The sequence below is a fragment of the Hyperoodon ampullatus genome (genome assembly GCF_949752795.1).
Source record: "Hyperoodon ampullatus genome assembly, chromosome: 2".
In the NCBI taxonomy this organism is placed as follows: domain Eukaryota; kingdom Metazoa; phylum Chordata; class Mammalia; order Artiodactyla; family Ziphiidae; genus Hyperoodon; species Hyperoodon ampullatus.
The window spans coordinates 197,593,045-197,611,640 of NC_136915.1; the positions used below are offsets into that span (position 1 = coordinate 197,593,045).

Below are 18,596 nucleotides of genomic sequence, written 5' to 3' on the forward strand. Positions count from 1 at the left end.
ACTTAGTCACAGAGCAAGTACGTCCCCACCCACCCTTAATTCTTTCCCCCAGGGCTTCCCTGAGAGCACACAGCAGACGTGAGCCAATGACCGAGGGCAGGGCAGAAAGATGGGACAGACACCCTTCCCCATCTGGGGTGCACGGGGCATCCACGGAGCAGCCGGAAGCAGCACAGCACAGAGGAAGCTAAGAGCAGGGCAGGAGCGTGGAGGAGACCCCCTGCAAGGCACAGGGCCCCTCTCTGAGTGCACGGAGGTGGCCACCACCAGCTAAGAGAACTCGGTGGTCCTGCAAGCTGGCAGCTGGGCTGTAAAGCGTGGAGAGACCTCTGGGGTCTTAACCGTGGTCACGTCCCAAGCCCCATAGGAAGGACAGCCTTGATCCTGCCCCCAGGACGTTTGGAACCAACTTTAACCAACGTGACAACAAAACCCGGACCTAGCTCTACTGCAGATGAGACCGACTCGGCCCTCAGACCTAGCAGCCTGACAGAGGAAGGGGCATGTCGTTTTCTAGGTGTGCATGTTGCCATCCACTTAACACACGGCATAGAATAAGCAGTTATGAGACCTGTGAAGAAACTGGAAAATATCACTGGCAGAAAAATAGTCAATAGAAGCAGACCAACAGATGACTCTGTTGTTGGAATTAGCAGACAAGGATCGTCAAATTTTTTTTTTAAAGATTTATTTATTTATTTATTTATTTTGGCCTGCATCACGTCTTGGTTGCGGGCTTCTCTCTAGTTGTGGCATGCAGGGTTTTTTTTTTTTTTTTTTTCTTCTTTAGTTGTGGTGCACAGGCTCCAGGGTGCATGGGCTCTGTAGTTGGCAGCACGTGGGATCTAGTTGAGGTGTGCGAGCTCAGTGGCAGTGGCGCATAGGCTTAGTTGCCCCGCGGCATGTGGGATCTTAGTTCCCTGACCAGAGATTCAACCTGCGTCCCCTGCATTGTAAGGCGGATTCTTTACCACTGGACCACTAGGGAAGTCCCTGTCAAATATTTCTAATAGGTATTTTTAAGGATCTGGTAGAAAAGGTGGATTACATTCTTGAATAGACAGAGAATTTAAGCAGAGATCTAAAAGTTCTACAAAGAGAAATTTTATCAATTCCCACTGAAGTGAGCATTCTTTGGAAATAAACTACCAGTCATTCTTAGAGAACAGCTGTGAAGCATTTCCAAACCGTAACCCATTCTCTGAGTTTATGCATCCCTGCTTTCACAAGCCAGGAATTCAAGTCTGCCCGCCATGTACAGACACTGTACGAGGGGCACAGTCCTACCCCTCAGGGAGAGGTAGTCCAGCAAAGGGATGCACGGACATAACTACCTAAAGGCAGAATGCTCTAATGGAGCTAGAGGTGAGTTTAAGAAGACATAAAAGAGGATGCGATTTCTCCTGACGAGGAGGATCACGGAAAGCCTCGGAGAAAACTGGGTGTTTGGTGTGGGCCTTGATTTCAAGATGCAGAGCTGGGGGGAAGCCCACCGAGGCAGATCGGGTCTATGTGCATCCCTGTCGAGTGCCGTGATGATGCCAGGGCTCCAGAATCTTCCGCAGACACAGACCATCGCACAGCGGTCAGGGGGGCAGCTCCGCGTTGCAGGCCTGTGCTTCTGAAAAGACATGAGGGGAGCCCGCCGGCCACCGAGGCGGAATCTGCAGGGACTAGGAATCAGGAGCAGAGACTAGGGGCTGAGCACCGTGCTGGCCCGCGTCCTACACGGCGGGGCTGTATTTCTGGATTTGGTCCGAGAATGAAATCACCCCTTACTCTGAGTCCTCTCGTGTCTGTGGTCTGTGCTTCCGATTTCATGTTTCATTTACATCTTTTCCCCTCTTTGTTCTGGACAGTCATTGTCAAGTGTCCACACAGCTGACACCACCCTGTAAATGTCAGCTCGGTGGATGTTTGCCACGTCGACAGCGAGCTTAACCCCGAGCAGAGTTTACAGGACTTGAGTTCGGAGGGCCTGGCTACAGCATCTATCCGTGCTCTGTCATACGCTACGCTCGCGATGGCTCACGGACGGTCTGCAGCAGCGGGATGTAGAGTTTTGATTCCATTGTCTCAGCAGTGAGGAGCTAATGAAGGTTTGGGGAAGCGCTGGGTCGGGCTTCTGATGATATTCAGTGTGTACTGGACGGAGGGGAAGCTCTGTCGACAGTGGGGGGGATGGAAGCCTTTCACAGGGCTTCAGCTGAGAGGTCGTTAGGTTCTGAACCAGAGCAAAAGCAGGAGAAGCGTAAAAGAAGAAAAGATGGACAGGCCGGTAGCATTAGGCTGTCCAAGAAGTTCATTCAGGATTTTCCATAAGATGTTACGGAAAATCCTGAACGAACTTTTTTTTTTTTTTGCGGTACGCGGGCCTCTCACTGTTGTGGCCTCTCTGTTGCGGAGCACAGGCTCCAGACATGCAGGCTCAGTGGCCATGGCTCACGGGCCCAGCCGCTCCACAGGATGTGGGATCCTCCCGGACCGGGGCACGAACCCACGTCCCCTGCATCGGCAGGCGGACTCTCAACCACTGAGCCACCAGGGAAGCCCCTGAATGAACTTTTTGGCCAGCCCAATAACGCAGTGGGGAGCGGGAGGATGGGGTGCTCAAGGAGGGAGGCGAAAAAAAGGCGTTGAAGACGCATCGAAGGTTTTGGTCGGATGACAGGGGAAAAAGTCATACTTCTAGCGGAAACAGGAAATGAGAAGTTTGAGACTTGGAGTGAGGATTAAGGGGCACGAGGAGGCGGGGAAATAAACACCCTGCAGAGAAAATGCCCTAATTTACCTTCTCCCCTGTCGAGCACGTTAGAAAAATCCCCTGACAAGGGATGTTTTTGTTGTTTGTATGTGACTCAGTCTCTCGTGTGCTTATTCAGACTCTTTTCATCTTCTATTCCAAGGGTGGGTGAAAACGAGGAAGTGTCATTGTTCTTATAGTAACTGTCCCAGAATGAAAACTTGTACACCATTCAAAGTAAATTGTGTAAAATGGTGTAAATGCTCAAAAGAACATTTCTCTTATACATCAGTTACCCGTTAGTGATTGTTGTTTGGACTTATAAATAGATTGGATTATAAAAGAATATTAAGTTCTCTGCGTTCTGTTTTTCTTATGTGCTAGTAAATTTAGACCTAGATTGTTGCTGCCCAGCCCTCTTTTCTCCACCTGAGATCTATGTGAGAAACACATTCAGAGAGAAACAGAAGGAAGAGAGCAAAACCCAGCTTAGAGTGAGCAGAGATTCTTTGTGGTACATGACAGCCCTCCGGAGCTCGGGTGGGGCCTGACTCCACTTTGTCTGTTCCTTTTGGCGCTGTATTTAAGCCGCTTTCCTTCCCCCCACCGCTGTCTTGATTGGCGAGGCAGGTACTCCATGGTCCTCTGACTCACTAGTTGGTAGATTTTTTAAACTCTTCTAAAGACTTTCTGTTCTTACACCTTAAACAGCCATGTTTCAGGAGAGACAGGGTCCACCCAGCCTCTTCTCTCCCGCGGCTCTTGATTCTTCAAAAACTCAGCTCAGGACTTCCGTGGTGGTCCAGCGGTTAGAACTTCGCGCTCCCACTGCAGGGGGCCTGGGTTTGATCCCTGGTCGGGGAACTAAGATCCCATATGCCACGAGGCAACTAAGTCCACGTGCCGCAACTACTGAGCCCACGTGCCACAACTAGAGAGAAGCCCGTGCGCCACAACGAAAGATCCCGAGTATCACAACTGAGACCCGACGCAGCCATAAATAAATGAATGAATGAATGAATAAATAAATAAATAAATACTTAAAAGAAACCCAAACACTCATCTAGATGGTTCCTTCTTTTTTTCTTTTTCTTTTGGCCACACCGCGAGGCTTGAGGGATCTTAGTTCCCCGACCAGGGTTTGAACCCAAGCCCTCGGCAGTGGAAGCACCGAGTCCTAACCACTGGACTGCCAGGGAATTCCCTTCTGCCTCTTCCTGATTCCAACACCAATATCTCCTCTCCTCGCTCCACTCAAAGTCTAGCCGTCAGAACATCGAATCCAAAAGATCGAGCTCATTTAGGGGAATTTTGCTGCTGTGATAAAATTCGTTTAATATATTTCACAACTACCCCCAAGAGTAAAATGACCAAAAAGGGGGATTTTTTTTTTAATCATAAACCACAGGGACAAAGACTAGAAGGGAGAGACAGTAGCCACATCTGGGGAAGCTGGAATCAGAATGGCAGGTGTGAACTGATTTATCAGCTCGAAGGTGAGTCCTAAGCCAACAGTGGGGACAACTGTGCAGCACCTCTGTTTGTATCCCAGGACCCTTAAAAAGCTTGCTGACTTGGTGACATCAGGTACCTTTAGAGGGGGAAGAGATGAAACTAAAAACAGGAGGACTGGTTGGAAATTTATGTAAGAAACCCTCAGACTCTCAGGTCCCCTCCTCCTACGAAGGCTACAGCCGTTCCCCTAGTCGACAGAAGACCGGAAACTCTGGAGAGAATAGAACAGGGGTCTCTGCACTCGTGGGCTCCTGGTACAGTGAAGGCTTAGATTTTGAGCCAGTATTGAGTGAAACTTCGCATATTGAATGTTGAGGCCCCCAGGACCTACCCCAGCTCAGCTCTCAGAACACAGGTCATCCCCTCCAGGCAGGAGGGTGGGAGATTCATCTCTAGGACATCTGAGCAGCCCCAGAGAAGAAACTTACATGAATCAGTCCCATTGCATCTCCCTATACCGACGCCATCGCTGACAAGTCCTACCTGTGTACACAGAGCTTCCAAGGAACTTATGATGAGGGTCCCAGTCTTACAGATGAGGAAACAGCCAAGGGTCGTCAGAGATCCGAGAAGGTCTGTAACACAGAAGTCTCACGAATACAAACAGAAAAAAGCAACTTGGAGCTAGAAACTAGGCAAAGAGATGGTAAACCTGCCCCTCCGAATGGATGAGTGAATGAATGTCTCTGAGAGTTAAAAGAAGAGGTTGTGTCCTTGAGAGAAAGACCGATATGGTGTTTTCAGAAGTACCCTTGGAAATGAAAAATGGTAGCAGAAATGGAGGCAATGGAAGATAAAATTGAGGCCACTGCCCAAAAAATAGAGTTTATGTGTGTGTGTGTGTGTGTGTGTGTGTGTGTAGTGCTGGAAAATAAGAGAAAATCAGAATATCAACCTCAAAATCGATCACCTAAAATAACTGACAGTCTAGAAGAGAGCACTGAAAAATGGAGAGGAGAAAACCATCAAAGAAATAATCAGAGAAAATTTCCCGGAGCTGAAGGGCATGAGCGTCTAGATTTAAAGGGCCCAGGAAGGTATCCAACTCAATGAGTAAACACAGCCCACACCAAGCCCCATCATTAATGATACTTCATAACACCGGGGAAGATGCTAAACGTTTCCAGAAAGGAAACAAAGAAACAGGTCACATTCTAGGGACAAGGAATCCGAATGGCAACAGTAGAGGCTAGGCAATGGAGCAATGCTTTTGCATTCTGAAAGGATACTATTTTCAGCTCGGGATTCAATGCCTGGCCAAAATCTCACACGTGAAATAGCATAATGACATTTTATAATGTGTCAGATCTTATCAAGTGTGCTTCCCAAGCACCCTTCTCCAGGAGCCTACTGGAAGAGGTACTTCACTAAAACGAGAATGTAAACCAACAAAGAGGAGGCCTGAGGTTCCAGCTTAAGATCCTCCAGAGGGTGGGGTGTGGTTCCGGATGCAGAGCGCAGACAGCTGTGGACAGGGGGCCGCATGGGGGTGCTCTTGAAGGAAGCACAAAAACCGTTACCCGTGGTTACCCTAGAAGTCCAAGTGGGAGGGCAGGAAAGGGGCGTTTTTCCTTTTTCTCTTTATATTTTTACATAATGTTTGAGTCTTGACTAGAGCATGTATTACTTGTCTAATTTTTCTTTTAAGAAAGAAAATATGCTCACTCCAATGGACATGCTTAATCCTTCAGTCATGACAGCAGAATTTTCCTTTTGTTCAGGGCCTGCAAAGGAATTTCTCTAGGTCAGGGGTCCCCAACCCCTGGGGCCCGAGGACCGGTACGCACAGCAGGAGGTGAGCAAGCAGAGCTTCACCTGCCGCTCCCCATTACTTCCTGAGCCATGCCCCTGCCCTGCCCCCAGTCCGTGGAAAAATGGAAGGAAACCTTCAAATCCTGTAGCTAACCTTGCCCAGTAATTAGGCTGGAACTTTCTTACTACAGGAGAAAGTCTGTGAGTTGGGAGAGGAGGTCGTTGTGGCCAGGAGGAACTGAGTCTCTGAGAAGATAAACACCCCTCCCCCGTCTTAGCTTTGGGCTTTCTGTCAATGCAGAGCAAAGGAAGGGATTCTTTGGGGTTGGTGGACTGCAAAATCCTCTTTGTCCATAGGAGTTTTCTCTGCCCCAAGGCCTCGATTACCCGTAATTAATCTCTGTGCATGGACAGGCTTCTTGTGTATCTGACCGCTGGAAATTGTTTGTTTGCCAGAGATCTTATCTTGACCCAGGAGAGCTGATAGGGTGATAGGATCCTAAAACCAGAATTGATCTTTCCTGCTCAGTATGTGTTCTCTACAATATGGGGTTCAGGGGAGGTGTTATTTTAGCCCAGGACAAATGTGAGATTTAATATATGTCACAAGTGGGGGGGAGAAGAGGTGGGTTGTCATTTAATAATGGCCATATTTCCTAGTAATAAAGTCCAGCTCGCTCTGTAGTGTGGTCTAATCCCCGTGCTTTCTTTGCTCTTTCTCAATGTATTTGGATTAATCCCTGCAGAGCAACAAGCCAAAAGTCCAAACCACCCACTTTCCTATTCCCAGCAAATAAATCAGACGGAGGCCAGCTGAAATCTGGGCCAAGCACTTAGATGACTTGTGTGTCTGATTTTTGTTCCATGATATGAAACTCAAAATAAATCTAAAGGGAGAAGTTTCCCAGATACCAGCTAATTCACGGAAAACATCTTAAGCCTCTTCGGCACACACGTGAAGCTGATGAGCAAACTCACTGTGGACGGAGATGTGACGGTTTAGAGATAATTCCCACGGAATTAGTAAAGTCTTACTAAAGTCCCGTGTTCAGTTTGAGGCTCTAAAACTGAACACGGAATTTCTGAAGAACTTTTTAGGGTCCAGAAGGAAGAAATAGGTCCAGAAGGAAGAAATAGAAATGGGCAAAGGCTTGGGAAATGGGACCTTTGAAAAAAGGTCGTAGGAGATGGAATTTGAGCTTTGAAAATAATGTGTGAACAGCAAGAAACTTGTGATAGCAAGCGTGGATGGTCCAAGAGGAGATTGGTATGAACGGTAGAGGAGGAGGCGTTTCGTTCAGATGTTAAGAATAAACGTTCTGACTGTGAAACTCGTCAAACAAAAATCAATAGCCAAGTGACTGTGGGAGAATGACCGAGGCTGTGTCAGCCTCTCTGAATATACGGACCAGGGTTCTCGATATGAAGACGTACAGACAGATGTTTAACGACATCTCTCCCGGGTACCACAAGTCTGATATTCCAAGCAATTGGCAGAGAAATGAAACCATTCAGCACACATTTGGCCCCTCTGCTTGGCCACGGCACCTAAAGTGGGTCACTTACCAGAAGAGCAGTACATGCTCTTAAGAAGCGGGACCCGGTCCCAGGATGGGGTGAACCTGATAAAGAGGGGGGCGGTGAGAAGTGATAGGTCTAAGCAGCTCTAGAAAAGATCAGTCTTTTTCCGGCCCTGGTTATCAGGTGTGGAAAAATGTAGAAAAGGGAGGGGAAATACCTAGAGAACACATCTAGAAATAAAGATATAGTAGTTCTAAGAATGGAGGCTCTTTATAGGGACGGGAAATGGGTTTGTGTGATTAGATCGATCCAAGAATTACCTTGTCTCTATAATACACCTTTCTGTTAAGGAGATTTAACATCTTCCTTGACCAGATAAAGCTAGTCCCTTCTTTTAATTTAAATTTAATATTTATTGGAGTATAGTGGATTTACAATGTTGTTCTTGTTTTAGCTGTAAGGCAACTTGATTCACTGTATGTCTAACACGTATATCTTTTCTTTTTCCTGTTCTTTTCCCACATAGGTTATTACAGAGTGTTGAGTAGAGCTCCCTGTGTAGTCCCCTCCTTTTATGAAAGGACATCACCAAATTACAGGGAAGTTTAAATCACTCTTTGCGTTGCTGGCAAACGCAGGACTAACCCCCAAGCTTTTCCCCTGCTGGCCGGTCTGTATGCTGGAGTGCAGCCATTCTGCCCTCATTTTGGTAACTGTGTTTCTCGCCGTGGCTTCCTCCTTGACTGCTAACCTTTCTCTCCTGTCCTGCAGCTGGGATGAGAGCAGCTCCATCAGCAGCGGGCTCAGCGATGCCTCTGACAACCTCAGCTCGGAAGACTTCAACGCCAGCTCCTCACTCAACTCCCTGCCCTCCACGCCGACGGCCTCTCGCAGGAACTCGACTATAGTGGTACGTGGGAGCGCGCATGCCTAGGCCCCCTTCTGCAGGAGAACCACGGGGCAGACCGGGCCGTGCCTGTGCGCGGGGTGGCATGTCCACTCACCTGCTCCGTGGGATTGGCTCCCACGTGCCCTTGGCCAAGTCCTTCTTGAGCTGGTGGAAAGAAATCCCTAGCTGCCGGGCAGTCACCTAAGGCGTGAGCTGCTGTCCTGGCAGGCGGGCCTCTATCGAGCGCCCACGCCAGTTCGGAGGGATGCCCGTAAGTGCTGTCCCACCTGGAGAGGAAGAGGAGCCCGGGATCTGTGTGCTGTCCTCTGGCAGCCTGGAGGTGCGGGCGGAAGGCTGGTTCACTGTCTGCTCTGGAAGAGTCAGGCCACCCGGCAGCCAAAGTCCCTCCCTCGGCCCAGTCCCCCCTTCCCCACCTGAGCGTCCACTCTGCCTTCTCTCGTCTCCAGCTGCGCACGGACTCCGAGAAGCGCTCGCTGGCAGAGAGCGCGCTGAACTGGTTCAGTGAGTCGGAGGAAAAGGCCCCCAGAAAGCTGGAGTACGACAGCGGCAGCCTGAAGATGGAGCCCGGGGCGGCCAAGTGGCGGCGGGAGCGGCCCGAGAGCTGCGACGACCCATCCAAGGTTGGGGAACTGAAGAAGCCCGTCACCCTGGGGCACCCCGGGTCCCTGAAGAAGGGCAAGACCCCGCCGGTGGCCGTCACCTCCCCCATCACTCACACGGCCCAGAGCGCCCTCAAGGTCGCAGGTGAGCCGAGTGACAAGGGACCGGGGGGCCCAGGGCCAAGTCCTGCTTCCCTGGCTTCCTCACAGCCGTTAACCCTTGGGAGACGGCCAGCCCGCACGCTGCTTCCACATGCTGTCCACCCTAGTCTCCAGGCCGTCCCGAGTCAGGGAAGACGGGCAGTACGGTGTCCGTCGTGCAGATGTGGGCATACAAATGCCACGTGCTTAAAGCCTAGGCCCAGATGTAGAGGAGGGGGGAGCCTGGCCTGACCTGCCTCACACTGTCCAGTGGTTCCCTCTCCTCTCCTGGGACATGCGGGTGATGCACTTGTCTTCCTGAGGGCTTGTTTGCCATCCCAGGGAGGTCCTGGCCGTGTCAGAATCATGCCGCTCCCAGAGTGGCTCCGTGGTGACCCGCGGCCTCGGTCGGGCCCCCTCTAGTCCCTAACCACCGGCAGACACAGCTGAGTCCCGTCCATTTGCTTCCCTCCCCTTCCCTCCCTGGACCAGTGTTAGACGGCATTCCTTCTTGATCATCTTTGTGATCGCCTTCGCCATTTCAACCAGAATGGGACACCCTACCCTGGGGGCGGAAAACAACAAAGAACAAAACAATCAGTCGGAGGCCAGTCCCGCCCAGAGTCCCCTCCCTGCTAGCGAGAAGGGTCCTCAGCCTGCGGGCTCCCGCTCACCCGCCCACGGCGCCCCTCCTCCCAGGGCCGGAGATGGTGGCCTCAGCTCACTCCTGTCTGCCCTCCGCAGGCAAACCCGAGGGCAAGGCCGCCGACAAGGGCAAGCTGGCGGTGAAGAGCGCCGGGCTGCAGCGCTCCTCCTCGGACGCCGGCCGCGACCGCCTGGGTGATGCCAAGAAGCCTCCCTCGGGCATCGCGCGCCCATCCACGTCGGGGTCCTTCGGCTACAAGAAGCCCCCTCCCGCCACAGGCACGGCCACCGTCGTGCAGACCGGGGGCTCGGCCACACTCGGCAAGGTCCAGAAGTCCTCGGGAATCCCCGTCAAGCCGGCGAACGGACGCAAGACCAGCCTGGACGTGCCCAACAGCGCGGAGCCCGGCTTCCTGGCTCCAGGCGCCCGTTCCAACATCCAGTACCGCAGCCTGCCCCGGCCGGCCAAATCCAGCTCCATGAGCGTGACCGGTGGGCGGGCTGGCCCCCGGCCCGTGAGCAGCAGCATCGACCCCAGTCTCCTCAGCACCAGGCAGGGCAGCCTGACGCCCTCCAGGCTGAAGGAGCCCTCCAAGGGGGCCGGCGGGCGGGCCACCCCAGCCCCTGTCAACCAGACGGACCGGGAGAAGGAGAAGGCCAAGGCCAAGGCCGTGGCCCTGGACCCAGACAGCGTGTCCCTGAAGAGCGTGGGCTCCCCGGAGAGCACGCCCAAGGGCCACGCGAGCCACTCCCCGGCCCCCAAGTCGGCAGAGCTGCCGCCAACCCCCCTCAGGTACCCAGGCTGGGCGCTTCCTCCTGTCTGCCCGCCCGGCATCCTCCCAGGGTTCTGGCGCTCCTTAGACGGGGTGGCCTGTCCCCTGCTGCCCCTGGGCCTCCCCCATGTTCCCCGGGTGCCGGGCGCCTCTTCCGTCTTTCGGAGCTGTTCTCAGTAACCCCCGATGTGCTGTGAGCCTCTTGGAGCTCTTGCCTGGGTGGTTTTGCTGTTTTATTTTCTCACACACACAATCCATTTGTGCGTAAACCCACCCTTGTCTCCCTTATGCATGTGCTGCCCCCTCGTTAAGACTTGATGGTACCCAGGTCAGATTTCCTCCCTCGTATTTCCCAATGGCATTGAGAGAAGCCCCCCGTGCTTTGCAAAGAGCCCGAAAGCGAGGAAACAGGACCAGGATTTGGCTGAGATCCCACCTGCCTGTTGTTTCTCTAACTCCGTGATCCTAAATGTCCTGTTTTATCGTCACTTCTCTCAGGGCCACGGCTAAGAGCTTTGTCAAGCCACCCTCCCTAGCCAATCTGGACAAGGTCAACTCCAACAGCCTGGATCTGCCTGCGTCCGCTGACGCCCACGCGCCGAAGCTCCCAGATGTGCACACTCCGGGCCCGGCCGCCGGGGGCCCCCTCCCTTCTTGCTTCAGCCCCAGCCCAGCCCCCATCCTCAACATCAACTCCGCCAGCTTCTCCCAGGGCCTGGAGCTCATGAGCAGTTTCGCTGTCCCCAAAGAGACCCGCATGTACCCCAAGCTCTCAGGCCTGCACAGGAGCATGGAGTCCCTCCAGATGCCCATGAGCCTGCCCGGCGCCTTCCCCAGCAGCGCCCCCGTCCCCGCGGCCCCCGCGCCCCCCGCCGCCCCCGCAGAGGAGGACACCGAAGAGCTGACCTGGAGCGGAAGCCCCAGGACCGGGCAGCTGGACAGGTAGGTGGGCGGGGCCGAGCCTGATGAGCCCGCCCCTGCCTCCGGGCGTGTTTGACTGCTGCTCTGTGACCTTCAACACTGTGTGCACGTTAAGTAACCTCTGCTTCTCAGCAGCTCTTATGAAACGGGATTTCGTTTCTGTGTTTAAATGCTGATTCTCACCTGCTACGTGAGGAACCAGTACCCAGACATTCAGTGACTTCCCCAAGCCCTCGTGACTGGTTTAACCTGCCATCCGAGGCTTCTGCTTCCTCATCATTGGCCCCAGGTCATCCCTATTATGTCACATCCTGGTTTTCATCCACCATAGTATGATCTTTAAAAAGCTAATGAGAGGGAATTCCCTGGCGGTCCAGTGGTTAGGACTCCATGCTTTCACTGCCCGGGGCCCGGGTTCAATCCTTGGTTGTCGGGAAGCGGTGCTGGGGAGGGGAGGGGAGGAGGGGGAGTGGGAAGCTAATCAGAGAAAAACATCAAACATCTCAGATAAATTTCTCAAATTGTGAGCCCAGAGGCGGCTGTGGCTGACCTCCCCTTTGTTTATGGAGACGGGGGACTCACAGTCGGATGCCCTGGGTCCCGGTGTTGCATCCGTCAAACTTCTGGTCCCAAACTCTAGCTCCTAAGATGGACCCACATGCTTCTCTTTTTTTTTTTTTCTCGCGGTACGCGGACCTCTCACTGCTGTGGCCTCTCCCGTTGCGGAGCACAGGCTCCAGACGCGCAGGCTCAGCAGCCATGGCTCATGGGCCCAGCCGCTCCGCGGCATGTGGGATCTTCCCGGACCGGGGCACGAACCCGCGTCCCCTGCATCGGCAGGCGGACTCCCAACCACTGCGCCACCAGGGAAGCCCCCCCACATGCTTCTCTTTTTTTCCTCCACAGTAATCAACGGGATCGGAATACTCTTCCCAAGAAGGGGCTCAGGTAATACCCCTTACGTGTGTTTTTCTCTCCTATACCTGGGGCTCCTGGTCTGTATGAAAAACCATAACTCACCCTGTCCCAGGCTCCAGTCATGCATGCGGTGCCCCTTTGGGCCGGTCACGTGTACCTGGTTCCCGTACCTCCTCCCAGGCGCCCACCCAGGCTCACTGTGGTGTGTGCGTCACCTTGTAGCCGGGGCTCTGGTGACAGGAGAGACAGGCTTGCACATGGGACTCACGCACTTCCCTGCACCAGCCTGTGCTGTCTGCCCCAGTCCCGCCAGAACCCCCCCTCCAAGCCTGAGGGAGAGCGGGCCACCTCTGGCCACTCAGGTGGGCAGTAGGTCCTGCAGTCCGGTGATTCCTGCTGCTGGGAGGTTCGAACGCCGAGCTCTGTCCCGGGCCTCCGTCATCTCGGCCCAGCTCAGGCAGCCCCGCAGGGACATCCCCAGCCCTTCCGCCCCTCCTGAGGTCCAGGAGGATGCTGCTCCCCCCACCAACACCCAGCCCCAACGGCTCCCACCTCCTCGTCCTGCTTTTGGAGCCCACCTCTGAGCTCAGGGGGTAGAAGCCCAGACCGAGCTGCCGCCCGCCGCCCGCAGGTACCAGCTGCAGCCCCAGGAGGAGGCCAAGGAGTGGCGACATTCCCACAGCATCGGGGGGCCGCCCGTGTCCGACGACCAGCCAGAGCTGCCGTCGCCCCCTGCGCTGTCCATGTCCCTGGGCGCCAAGGGCCAGCTCACCACCATAGGTCAGTGTCCGCAGTCACCGCCATGCCGGGGGGCAGGCAGGGCAGCGGGGCCTTGGGTTTCACCTCATACTTGGTTCGCGCCGTGGCGGCCTATTCACGGGTCTCAGTTCATCCATCCATCATGAGACGCACGGCCGAGTGCGCCTAGACCCTGACCTGAGACGTGGCCCCTGGGCCCAGGCTGTGGGGTCCTCGCAGCATCAGAGAGTCTGCCTGTTGGCGTGGAAGAGCCGTAAGGGAGGCCCAGAGCAAAACCCGGTGCAGCCAGAAGGGAGCCGCCGCACCCAGCGCCGCGACACAGTGTGGGGCAGCTGGGGAGGCAGGGGTGGGCGGTCGAGTGCAGAGGTGGGTCTGCCCCAAAGCCAGGCCCGTCCAGCCCTGGAGGCAGGGCTGAGGGAGACCCGTGCTGGCCTCTCCCTTCCTGGTGTCTGAGGAGAAGGGGAAGCTTGTGAGGAGGAGGCGACTGTGCTTCAGAGACGGGAGGGGCGAAGGCTGGGGCTCACGGCCCTGCTTCCTGGGGGGCCGAGTGCCGGGGGCCCTGGAGGACAGTGCCCGGGCCGGCCTGTTGCTTCCTTCCTGCGGCTCCAAATCCACTGCCTCTTTCAGCGGAGCGAAGGAAGGCAGTAAGCAAAACCTGAGGACCTGTGACCCGCCTGTGGGACGACTGGGGAATCTGAGAAAACTAGGAGTCGGGGTCGTCTTGCTAGAGAAGGGTGCGATGCTAAAGGGAAGGTCATCTGGTCCCTGAGAGCCATTAAAACGAGGGCGGGGCCAGCTTGCTGTCCGTCTCCATGGAGACCACACAGGGGGATGAGGGGCCGGGCCAAGCCACGATCATCACCTCACACACACCAAAGGGCCCCAAGAGAGGTGGGGTTGTCTTCTTCCCGGGTCTTCCTGGAGACTGGACGTCCACGGAGTGTCCAAGGAGCGCCACCCCCCCCGCAAGCATGCAGGCTGAGAGGCAGGGGCCGGGGGGGCGGGGCTGTGGGCCAGCAGGGCTGTACAGCCTCCCGGACACACTCGCCGGCTCTGGCCTTCCAGCCAGGGTAATGCTGGGCACCGGCCGTGTTTCTGGTGAATGCGCCCAGAGCGGCGTGCTTTATGGGGCATCCCGCTCCCCTCCGTGGTGCCCGGCCGTGCGCCCCACAGCCTGACCCCTGTATCTCGCTGGTTCTCTTCATCACTCGGATCTGAGTCTTGCTCTGAACTCTCAGGCCTCCCCGGCAGCCAGTTGTGTGTTAGAGAAACACGACACCCCATTTTCATCAGCACATCCAAGTGATGCGAAGGTTTCAGAAAAGTTGCCAGGCCCCCAGCCTGACCTTCGAAAGCGACCTCTCCGGGGCAGACAGGCCCGAGGGAAGGGCGTTCAAACACGCTCTTCGCCCCTGGCTCAGCGGCAGGGTCCTCCTCGTAGGGCTTGCTCTCCCAGGCACGGCCGCCTGCACACCCGCCGCCCGCCGGCCTCCTCTCCGCCCCTCCATCCGCCTCTGCTCCTGGCGCCCCCCCCCCAGGACCCAAAGCTGATGCCCCTGCCTCTTCTCCCGCCCTCCCCTCCCTCTCCTGTCCCCCCCTCTGTCCTTCCAGTGAGTCCCACTGCGGCCACCACGCCAAGAATCACCCGCTCCAACAGCATCCCCACCCACGAGGCGGCCTTCGCGCTGTACAGCGGCTCCCAAATGGGGAGCACCCTGTCCCTGGCCGAGAGACCCAAGGGGATGATCCGGTCAGGATCCTTCCGAGACCCCACGGACGACGGTGAGACTTCGTGCCAGCGCGGGTCATGCTCCTTCCAGCTCTGCTGGGTCCCCTCGCGCACCACTGCCGCCAGCGTGCACATGTCTGCTTCCCAGAACATCCAGTTGGGCCATTTCAGCTCGTCCTTCCCATCCCTTTGAAGGGTCTGGGGGGCCAGAGACCTTGGGTGGCACCGTCTACCCCTGGGGCTTTGGGATGGAGCCTCTCCTGGGGGCGGGGGAGGGGAGGCAGCGTGGAAGGCTTATTTAGACGGCGCCCTCGGAGCACGCCGCCACCGTCCTCCCATCCCCCCAGTCGTCAGAGGACAGGACCGCTTACGGGGACGCAGAGGTAGCTCTTAAAGCCTTACGAGAATTAGGCATCTCATTCCTCCATCAAGAACGTTCCGAAGACCAGCTTCAGGGCGGCCCTCTGGGCGTGGTGGTCAGAGCTGGAGCCCGGCTTTCTGGGGGTGACACTTGGTGACTTCAGGACGCTCATCCCGGGGGCCTTCCTTGCCGACACGCTCCGGTTCTCTCAGTAGGGCTGTCGTTCATGAAGAATCAGAATGAGTGTCTTGCACTTGGAGACTTTTCTCATCTGAACGGTCCCCACTGCGAAGAGGAGGCATAGGCAGCATTGCGTTTCGTTCTGAGCAGCTCTGATGAGAACTGCCTCTTCCTCAGCAGCGACAGTGCTTTTTCCTGATGGGGGAGGCGGGGACCCGTGCCCGGGAGCATCTTCTCTCCCGGACCCCTGCGCCCTCGGAGGAGCAGGCCAAGCACAGGGCCCTCAGCCCGGCTGTCGGGGAGCACGGGCCGGAGTGGGCAGGCCAGCTCTGCCCGGAGCTCCAGTCCTCGGCGGGGCAGCCAGCCGCGTCCTCTGTTCTGTTCTCCCTCTCTGCTCCAGGATCAGAGCCCAAACCCCCGCCTTAGCGCTCCTCCCGGGAACCCTCCCCGGGTTCCCCGGCCGAGCGCTATGCTAACCCTTTGCGTTCTGCTTCTCTTGCAGTTCACGGCTCAGTGCTGTCCTTGGCCTCCAGTGCCTCTTCCACCTACTCCTCAGTAAGAGCCTCGCTTCTCCCCCCAGCACCAAATTGCGCCCTGGACCCTCCTGGGGGTGGGGCGGGGCGGGGTGGGGGCCCCTGGAGCTTAGGGCACGAAGTGGGCGCTTCTAGACCTCGGTGGTCCTTCCGGCCTCACCGCCAATCCCTGAGCGACCCTGGCGCCTTTTGTGCGTCCTTTGTAATACGGAGAATCCCCCGGTCTTGGAGGCGTTCTGTGCCTGGGAGGGTGGGCCGCGCTCAGGGACCCCAGAACCCTCGCTGTGTGCAGAATCTGCCGCATGTTCCTCGTGGGCCCTGGGCCCGCGTCAGCCCGTGAGGCGTAAGCTGGTCCTCAGGTTCGTTCTGCCCCTAATGCTTTACTCCTTCGAGTTGGTGGCGACAGGGTTAGTCCTCAGATCAGCAGTTTCATTTCCTAGCCTTCTTGGCAATGGCAGAGGTGGCTGTGACCTCTGCTCCAGAGGTCTGTTTTATGGAACCGTGGTCTGGGGTCTGAGCCCACCTGGTGAAGAGCCAGGCCCGGCCACAGGGCTTCAGCCTCTTGGCGCTTCTGCGTCTCGCTTCCTTGAGTTCTGCGCGCTGCCTTTGCCTCCGTAGTAACGGCCTTTCTCTCTCTCTCTCTCTCTCTCTCTCTCTCTCTGTGTCTCTGTCTCTGTCTCTCTCTCCCTCCGACCCCCCTTCTGTGCTCCTTCACCAGGCCGAGGAGAGGATGCAGTCTGAGGTAGGGTCCCCAGCCTTCGCCTGGCCTCCTAACACCCCTGCACCCCACTTCCTTGCGAGCCTTACACCTCTCCTGCCACCGTAAGTGCATCTCCCTCTCCTTCACAGCAAATCCGGAAGCTTCGCAGGGCACTGGAGTCATCCCAGGAGAAAGTAGCCACCTTGACATCGCAGCTCTCCGCCAACGTGAGTGCCGGGGAGGGGACAGCCGGGCAGCTGTCTGGGCCCAAACTAGATGAGTTCAGCCCCAGGAGAACTGTCTCATAAGGTGTCCCGTGGGCTTTGATTCCAGGCAGCGGAGGATCTGGGGACTGGTCTCCTCCTCCGAGTCGAGATGTCTCTGAGGAGCCATTTGCACCCCCACCCTAATTCATAGGTGTGGACGAGTGCCCGTCCGACGGTCTGTGAAGCCCCTAGAGAAAGAGAAAAGGGTTTATATCAGTGGTTCTGCGTGCAGGTGGGAACAGCCTTGCCACTGGCCGTGGACAGAAATAGTCACGGATCAGAATCATAGATCCCTGGGAACCCTCTGCCTTTGCCCGTGTCTTTGTTCACGCCGTCGCCGGGCAGGCACGCGGCTGGGTAGTGGGACCCCACCTGGGAACGGCAACGCTGTTAGGAGGCCAGCCCGGGCTCCGGCTCCGCGGCCACGGCTGCCTTGGCTTCTTGGGCCCCTGAGCTTAGCTGGGGAGCCCGCATTCTTGTCGCCACCCTCACCCTGCCCAGAGTACTTCCGCTTAGAATGCGTTTCTTGTGGCCTCGGTTTTTCCACCCTGTGAGATGGGGAGAAATGAAGCTGCCCCCCAAACTAGGCCGCAGAAGCCTCTCCCCAGCGACCGAGCTGCAAACAGAGAACATAAGAGCCATTTTCCCCCAAAGCTGTAAACAACAGCTGAGCCGGATCTGCGGAGCTTTCCAAGTGTTTGCACAAAGTAACCATGTCTGCAATTTCCGCAGTCCTTGCTGGTTTTTTTCTCTTCCCTTCCTCTCTGGGGAGCCCAGCTGTCAGGCCTGGATCTCACTGGAACCAGGTAGAAGACCCTGCACCGCGGTTTTGCGTGTTTCCAGTACATTCGGGCAGCGGGGTCCTCACCACTCTGGTGGTTCTCTTTGTTCTCTTTATTCTCTTTCCCAAACTCTCAGTTGGTCCGTTGTATTCTTACTGGCTTGCACGAAGCTCGTATCAAGCCTTTTCCCCACAACTGGGGACCCATAAGAATCGTAATAGAAACAAGACCCGTCTCTTCTGTCCCTGGCGCCTCACCCAAGGCCATCACGTCTGGCAGAGCCCAGGAAATTCATGTCTGGGAGCCGGCAGCGGGGGAGGGGTGTCAGAGAGCATGAGCTCGTCTGGCTCATTTACACCCTGTCAGTGTCGTGCTGTCCAGTCTGGGCCAGAGCCAAGAGAATGAATGTAGAAGGTGACTCTCTTAGAACAGGAAGTTCCCTTTGGCTGAGAGGACAAACTAAACGCTCAGACACGACGGTCCTGAATTTTGGAGACAGGCTTTCGCTGAGGGTCAGAGTCCTGGATTCTGGAAGGTTCTCTGCTGTTCTCAGGGTCCCCCAATTCCAGACCTTGTGTCCTGTTCACCGGGACTCCCCAGCTGCCCACGCTGGGCACAGCCTGGACGCCTTCCCCCTCCCACATGCCAGCCTTTCTTCAGACCCCCGGTTGAGCCCCGAGGGCATACAGGCTCCCTCGTGGGGCTGGGGGTGAGGGAGGCTCAGAAGAGGGACAGGATGCGGGGCGGCAGCCCCCCCAGAGGAGGGGGAGCCCCAGACGGGAAGAGGCCGGCACGGAAAAGCCCCGAGGAGCTGGGGTCACGAGGAGGCATGTGCTCACAGACGGGCA

At 56.1% G+C, this 18,596-nt stretch overlaps 1 protein-coding gene across 8 annotated transcripts in view; it reads left to right on the forward strand.

The window, feature by feature from the left end:
• Nucleotides 1-18,596, forward strand: part of NAV1 (neuron navigator 1) — a gene marked incomplete at its 5' end in the record, with an annotated part of 148,322 nt that overhangs the window by 108,805 nt on the left and 20,921 nt on the right. For 3 of the 8 annotated variants that reach the window (XM_079696769.1, XM_079696774.1, XM_079696772.1), the window contains 10 exons: nucleotides 8,303-8,441; nucleotides 8,888-9,185; nucleotides 9,926-10,619; nucleotides 11,098-11,541; nucleotides 12,427-12,468; nucleotides 13,070-13,218; nucleotides 14,809-14,979; nucleotides 15,970-16,022; nucleotides 16,719-16,742; nucleotides 16,850-16,927. In XM_079696769.1, coding sequence (XP_079552895.1) covers nucleotides 8,303-8,441; nucleotides 8,888-9,185; nucleotides 9,926-10,619; nucleotides 11,098-11,541; nucleotides 12,427-12,468; nucleotides 13,070-13,218; nucleotides 14,809-14,979; nucleotides 15,970-16,022; nucleotides 16,719-16,742; nucleotides 16,850-16,927 — 2,092 coding nt within the window. The remainder of the gene's footprint in view (nucleotides 1-8,302; nucleotides 8,442-8,887; nucleotides 9,186-9,925; nucleotides 10,620-11,097; nucleotides 11,542-12,426; nucleotides 12,469-13,069; nucleotides 13,219-14,808; nucleotides 14,980-15,969; nucleotides 16,023-16,718; nucleotides 16,743-16,849; nucleotides 16,928-18,596) is intronic. The other 5 variants (XM_079696771.1, XM_079696776.1, XM_079696770.1 and 2 more) reach the window with 3 other exon arrangements.